General features: G+C 35.1%; 1 protein-coding gene across 1 annotated transcript; it reads right to left on the bottom strand.

Moving 5' to 3' along the window:
* Window positions 1–3655: 3655 nt before the first annotated feature.
* LOC117323216 (cell division control protein 42 homolog) lies at window positions 3656–5281 on the bottom strand. The gene is made up of 2 exons (XM_033878276.1): window positions 4981–5281; window positions 3656–4590 (listed from the first exon to the last, which is right to left on the bottom strand). Exons 1-2 carry the CDS (start codon window positions 5179–5181, stop codon window positions 4225–4227), a joined length of 567 nt encoding a protein of 188 aa, XP_033734167.1. The 5' UTR covers window positions 5182–5281; the 3' UTR covers window positions 3656–4224.
* Window positions 5282–7090: the final 1809 nt, after the last annotated feature.

The raw sequence follows: 7090 nt of genomic DNA, 5'->3' as shown, positions 1-7090 counted from the left end.
TACCTTTTTATATATCATATAGATGCGATTATTTACTGTAGAATGTGAGACATCTTTGTTCCCTCTCTATCATTAAACTTCATTATTGTGTGTACTCGCGAGGAGAAGACATGACCTTTAATCCGATACAAGGTGTTTGTGTATCGGTTGTGACCCCAGTGTCCCTGAACTTTAGGTAAAATCTACCCGTAAACAGCTAGATTATTACGGGCACCTACTGTGATCGTACTATATATAGACAACGCTTTTATTACTTTTTATCATTTTTTTTATCTATTCTTGTTTTTCACTTTCACAAAATTGCGTTGTCACATTCTACTTAACCTTTTAATAAACCAGAGTTAATCGTCCATGGTTTGACTGATAACCAAAACGACCCCGTAAACAGGTATCGTCCTCGCCTAATGTTAGTTTTTTTCAGCCTGACAACGTAACTAAAAACAAATTTGATTTATATATGTTTAAAAGACTCTAAGTATATGTATATGTAAATTTTAAAGGGACTCTAAGACGAAGAACGTATTTTAAGGTTGTTTTGTAGAGTCTAAATTTAAATTACTTTTAGGAATGCATAAAGGTCTGTTTAACAAATTATTTCAGTGGAATCGGTGGTTGAAGATTTTGTTGCGAAATGTTACTTCACGAATTCCTGAGATGCTCATAGAGAGAATAGTTACATACTCCAAACTCCCAACAAATGCAACAGGCATGCTCAAAACTAAAGTCGCCCAGTACAACATACATTGTAACTTATAATTAGGTGCAGGAAACCTTCGTTAAATTACAGAGTATCATATTTTATTTGGCTGTAACCCTGGCTTAGACCCAGCTAAAAGCTATTATCATACCAAAACACTTACACTTTAAGTCCACATTATTCAATCTTTTATTTCAAATTCACCTTTGATAAGAATGAAATCTATCGTGAATTCTTATTATCAAGCGTAGTGATTGGGGTGGGTTAAGTACGTTAAGAAACTCAGCTAATCATAGAGTAACACTCACCAAAAGGTATCAAACCATGGTCGCGAGACATGCCATAGCAAAACATTGAAATTGTCCTTGAATTCAATTATGAACATTAGAGTGAGAACTCGAGTACACATAACGAATCCAGGTTCAATATGGATTTAAACATTAAACTTGCGACACTGCGCTACCCTGTAATATATAGGCCATTTAATGTCTCTTTAACACAGCGAAGTCGTCAATTATGCAGGCTTATTCTGTGTTATTTCCTGAACACAATTTTGTTCAGGTTAGATATTGCATAGTTGTGGATAGCGAGGTTAAACGTAAAAAAGGCAATAAATGTGTTCAGATTGCGTGGGAAAATATCTCATTATCTTACGCATATGCATCTTATGATACATAAACTGTCATTAACTTTCGGTACTTGTACACCTATAAACAACATCCGTTAATTGAGGAAATATCGGTTAGAATGCTTACTAAAGAGTTTATAATATAATGGACGAATTAAAGGTGTATTACCACATGTTCTCATCATCTATTGTATGTACATATTGTATTTAACGTAAGGCGTTTTCTCCTAAATACGAACTATGAACTATGAATATGAATCTAAGGTGTATAATGTATAATATTAAAACCGAAATAGGAGGATAGTTCTAAGAAGCGATAAGTGATTGTATCACGAGACATTTATCAATTTAGATTCAGGTACATACTTGTAACAGAAGCAGGTGCTCTTACATGTTATCGGGAGCTGATTATACATGCATCTGTCACAGTAATCTAACAGATTAGATTCTAAAACATACCCACTTAGGACTTCCGAGAAACCAAGGGATTCGCGGAAAGGCCTACCATTGTCATGTAAAACGGAAAGTACAGGTGAAATTATCTTCCGCAATTCATCGTATTGGCTAAACAGCAAGCTTTTAGACAAGTATACGCAAGCAATGGTTGATTTATAAAATTAGAACAACCTTGTTATTTGCCCAGGCGTGGCTGCATCAACTATCCTACACAAATGAATACAGAGATGTGGATTACATGTATACTACATTAAGCATTCCTCACGAGTGCAGATACTTTTAGAACGTAGCTTTAGACAAATAGAAAAGTAATTATAATGTAGCTTATACTGTATGTTGGTCTATTTCAGTCGTATAACATAAATTCTAAATTTGTTAATTTGATAATAGCATATAATTAACAATGCAATGCAGATGAAACCTCGCTGAGGTAGTAATTTGATGAAATTCATTGCCATATTTCTCTATTAATGAAATCAAACAGCTTATTCATCTATATCATATATATGTAAGATAGCAGACTCGAATGTGACTGCCTTCGATAAAACAAAAGAAGCATATCCTTTCGGAACACCTTTGCCTTGTACTCTTAAATATTATCTCGGTGATCATTCCCTTTGTTCACATTTGCCCCGATTTGATCTAAGGTGAATCTTGTATAAAACTTTGGTAATCACTTGTTGTTTTTGACTAAAGTCCTCCGAATGTCAACCTTGTCTGGTTGACAATAGTCGTTGAAACAAAGGTGTAAAGATATGCTTTAGTATGTTAGATTTTGTCTCATATCGATACATCAAACATAGCTGTGGTCGATTGTATACTCTTTATGAATACATTACTGGACCAGTTTACTTTACTGTGTTTTTAAACAACAACCACAATACTATGATAATGTATACTGTTTATAATAATTGTAGGTGTTAAAAAACCTGTTCCACGACCTAGATCATGTATGATTTATAATCAAGGCCTCGGTCTCTCTTCACAGATATGATTTTAAACTTAAACAAAAACGTCTGTTAAAGAGATCTGCCTGAGAAGGTAGGTGTTGAAATATTAGTTAGCATAACGCAAGAAAATAATTTTAGAGTTTTTAAACGTAAACTCTATTATTAAACTTTAATTATTTAATTTTACCACACTGAGGTCAGTAATAATTCAAAGATCAAGATGAGAAATAATTCTTTGTAAATGTTTTTGACTACACAAGTTTTGAATAATGCTCTGGCATTTTATGAATGTTTCTTGCAGTGTTATAAAGTAATCAGCATGCTGGTATAAGTCCTTGAGAGCAACTTTAATTCATTACGTCTCTTTATCCTAATCAGAATTACATAGAAATATGCAACCCATTGTTTAACAATGTCTATCTGCCAATGTATAGCACGTGTGTTGTGAACCACGTGATCTGTTAAAGCTGGCTCACTGCCGTTCTGTGCTGAGATTGGAATGTCATTAAGGAGTTATTATTCTAATTATCAAATAGATATATCTAAGACAGCATTGTCTTCCTTGGCAATCATGTATTAGTTCCTATCAAATATTTAATCATTTGATCAGTTTAACGTACAAGCGCACAGGCATTCCTTTTATTTCAAATAATTCCTTTGATTTTTTTCTTGGAATTGTTTTAAGATTGTCAACGTAATCCGTTCTTCCTATCAAATATTTAATCAATTAATGAATCGATCGAAAAGTTTGCAATGTTCCTTGCATTTCCGAAATGAATTTTGTGCAATATTATATATAATTATTCAATACACCTGATAAAACTAGATAGACAAATACACGAATACATATTAGTACAACTCTTTAGATGACTCTCTTATGATAAAATCCAACATGTAATACAAAAAAGAACATGAAAACATATATTGATCAATTTTACTTTTCTTTATTAAATGATGTTGAAATTTTCTCATGACAACGACAGTTTTACCACGATGTTATGAAACAAAGTTCAGCCGGTGTCAAGGCTACCGGTGTTATGTGATTCCGTCTCCTAGTCGTGTCACACAACGATTTAATATGCAAGTGTTCTTCTCTTGATATGTCTTTATACATTGTGAACAGAGTCACGGTCGATGATGGTGCACAATGGCCGAGATTTCATCTCCATATGTAATTATACAGTTGATGTCACTTTAGGGGGTACCACCCATCATATACTACAGTGCATTATACAGGTAAAAACATCATTACAAAGCAAAAATATAATGTGTTGGAACCAGTTCCGAGTGAAATGCACAAACACGTGTATGAGGAAGAGTAACCACCACGCCCTCCTTTGTTGGTCGATGACCTCGGCTCAGCATGGTCAGTCCACTGTGTACTGAGCCGGGTCAAATTGACCGGTACGGTATGGGAACCGATACAAGAGGTCATCTTGTATATGATCACAGGGGATCATTGTAAGTCAAGTCCATTTACTGGAACAGTTTCTTCACCTGTTGAACACGCGTTTCATGATGTTACACTTCTTCTTGTTGAATCGTAGAGAAGACTGCACAACGGTTTTAAACACAGCAGAAATTCCTTCTTTAGCAAAGGCTGAGCTCTCGAGAAAACCATCGGCTTTGATATGCTTGGCCAAGGATTCTCCCTCTTTCTTACTAACATGCTGAGACTTTGTGTCCTTACGGAGATCGGTCTGGGTAGCGACAAGGATCACCGGTCGTTTCTTGGCGATGTTTCGGATTTCTGGAGCCCAGAAGTCCCGGACACTGTCCAAAGAGTCCCTGTCCACCACGCTGTAGCAGACGACAAAGACATCAGTCTCTTTGTATGTACTGGTGGCGAGGTCATCATGCTGTAGGAAGAATAAACACACATTATAATTTCTGTTGGAACCATGTGTTATTTCAATGTTATTTTCAATCATGACATTTATTTTATGTAATAATACATTGGTGAATTAGGAATTATTGAGTCTGCCATTAAAAACACCTGTATGTAACAGAAACCTGTCTATAAAGGTCACATGTTGGGAGTCCAAATGTAACATTAGGTGTATATGAACCTAAAGCGAGTTTGTCCTGCTCATTTAAGTGAAACATATAGTTTGAGTCCACATCTTAATATGTTAATGGATGATTATTGATTATCATAACGATACCGTGATACGAAATTAATATTTGTTCAGAAATTATTCTCAAAAGAGATTAGCAACAGGTAATATATATTGAAAATTGAAACTTACCTCTCCAGCCATGTCCGTGAGAGTAATCCCGTACTTGTTTCCATCCACATAGGTGGTACCGCTGTACTTGTCCATCACGGTAGCCACATACTTGACCGGAAATGTCCGGTCAGCAAATGAACGTGCAAGGCACGTTTTTCCGACCATCCCGTCCCCTACCAGGGTACACTGGACTCCGGATTCATAAACAGACATCACCATCCTTACGTTAGTGATCTAGGTGTGCTACTGGGAAGTAGTAAGAGTTATAAATATCCCGTTTGTGTGACAAGGTAGTCTGTCCTGTTCTGGAGCTAAACTTAACTCCTCGAGCTTTTATACCCTCGTACGAGGACAGTTTCAGCCAATCAGATCGCAGCTCTGACGGTTGTATGAGTTTGACTATGTCATGGCCCGTTACGTTGTGTTTCCTTGTACCTGTCGACTGTTCGTGTCTACATACTCACCTGTAAATCTGTGGTCGGGATTATACGACTCGTGTGTATACACATGGAATAAGTATTACTAATGTACAATGTATAACCTGAGCCCTATGATACCAAAGACAATTAAGTGGGCACTCAAATGGATTATAATATGAAGTCATTAAGGCATTTAGCACTTCTCTTTATCAAGGACAAATACTTCAATGCCCGAGACAAGAACAGTAAAATCGAGCGTCAATATCCCAATTTTGGTTGTTGATTAAAATTGGTTTTGTGAAATAAAACAAAAATGATTAAATTAATAATTTACGAGATTGCCAAATTAGCTATACTGTTTAGTATAATTCTGTCATATATTTGTTTTTTCAAAATGCACGTGCTTGTCATGACCTTGGAGGTATGTTCTAAAAGATCAGATAGCCCTAGCTCTGAACAGTTAATATTAGATTTGGACAAACCAGCATTAAAGTGTCAATACAATTATCTAATTTTTCTCTTTTTATTTGTAATTTAAGAAATAAAATGCATATAGTTTTTCTGCACACGGATATCTGATGTAACGTGCTTCTATTCAATATAGCCTGTTCAGAATCTTAAGAATCTGTCATATACTCTTAGTAATGAAGGTAATCTAATGTTTTTACATTACAGTTCTTTCTTTTCATCTCAGTATGACTGACGTTTAAGTGAAATACATATAAATATAGAAAAGATTGTGTGCTAGGCCTGACTTGTCATGAACTACATGTATCTCAAGGTCACTAGTCCCAATCGACCATTTAAAAGATTATTTCTGTGACAAAGATGATTAAATAACATGGAATGTATGCCTGCAGGTCACCAGCTCAATAAATGCCCACACACAAAGGCTGAATCCAAGTGTTTGGTTGATTTACCTGGTATCGAGATTAAATAAACAATTCGTTGTTGATTTGGTTTGAGATCTTGACCTTAACATGTATATGAAGGAAAGGGCTAAATAGATGACAGATGGTGAAATTCAGCTTTGTCACTGTTATTTAGCTGTTAACTATTTCAATTCATCATTTGGAATAGAATTTCGTGAATGCCCACTTATGCTTTTTGAATAACCTGGTAATGCTTATCAAATCGGTCGCAGATTGACTTCGTATTGGATGGTATGGCATCACAATAGGATAAAACAATGGGAATATAACAACGGGATTATTACAATGGGAATATCACAATGGGATTATTGCAATGCTAGTTGATAGGGACTATCTGTTTACCTCAAGATGTGTTTACCTGCTTTGTTAGGGTAAAGAAAACATTAAATTATATGATTTATATTAGTTGCTTTCTATAATTGCTAATTTACATTAAATTATGCGTCGTGTCTCGCGCATGTTCATTTAGACAAAAGAGAACTCTTAAACACAGGATATGCGTCACGATTAAATTGCCTACCATATGCATAAATAAGAACTGCATACTGAAATATATGAATTCTGTATACTCAAATATTGCTCACATTTGGAAAACAATAGCACACACAAAAATGGGACACCACAATATTTTTTGTATATCCAAGGCTATTCTTATATCTTACATTTACATAAACAAACCATTAATTTTGCATTTAAATAATTATTTGGGAAGTACATCTCGAACTTCTCGTTTCTTATAGTTCTGTCATGTTGACAACATGCAAATGCATGATTATA

This window comes from Pecten maximus, chromosome 3 (genome assembly GCF_902652985.1).
Source record: "Pecten maximus chromosome 3, xPecMax1.1, whole genome shotgun sequence".
In the NCBI taxonomy this organism is placed as follows: Eukaryota; Metazoa; Mollusca; class Bivalvia; order Pectinida; family Pectinidae; genus Pecten; species Pecten maximus.
The sequence above is the reverse complement of the archived record's forward strand: the minus strand, read 5'-3'. Positions and strand labels throughout refer to the sequence as shown.